General features: G+C 43.7%; 1 protein-coding gene across 1 annotated transcript; it reads right to left on the bottom strand.

Moving 5' to 3' along the window:
- Positions 1-3: 3 nt before the first annotated feature.
- OGAPHI_000576 (uncharacterized protein) lies at positions 4-279 on the bottom strand (the record flags this gene model as incomplete). Its single annotated transcript, XM_046206995.1, has 1 exon — positions 4-279. A coding segment is annotated over one exon (276 nt), but the record flags the coding sequence as incomplete, so codon positions are not given.

The following is a 279-nucleotide window of genomic DNA, read 5'->3' as shown; positions in this document are numbered from 1 at the left end:
GCTCTATATAGTGGTATCAGGTGTAGTTTCTGGTTCTGTCTCATCAGTGCCAGCGTCTTCCTCTTGCTCTTCCAATTTTTTTATACGGGCCAGTTTCACGAGAGGTGAAAGTGAACTGTTGTCCTCAGCTATTTCAGTTATAAATGGATCATCTAGAAGTTCTGTAGCAGTGGCACGCTCACTAGGATCAACTTTGAGACACCAGTCCAGGAATTTCGTCAAGGTATCGCTTAATGCCTCAGGCTCTTTCAATTTCGGCGTACCATTGGTAGCAATTAA

The sequence above is a fragment of the Ogataea philodendri genome (genome assembly GCF_020536065.1).
Source record: "Ogataea philodendri strain CBS6075 chromosome Unknown scaffold500, whole genome shotgun sequence".
NCBI lineage: Eukaryota > Fungi > Ascomycota > Pichiomycetes > Pichiales > Pichiaceae > Ogataea > Ogataea philodendri.
The sequence above is the reverse complement of the archived record's forward strand: the minus strand, read 5'-3'. Positions and strand labels throughout refer to the sequence as shown.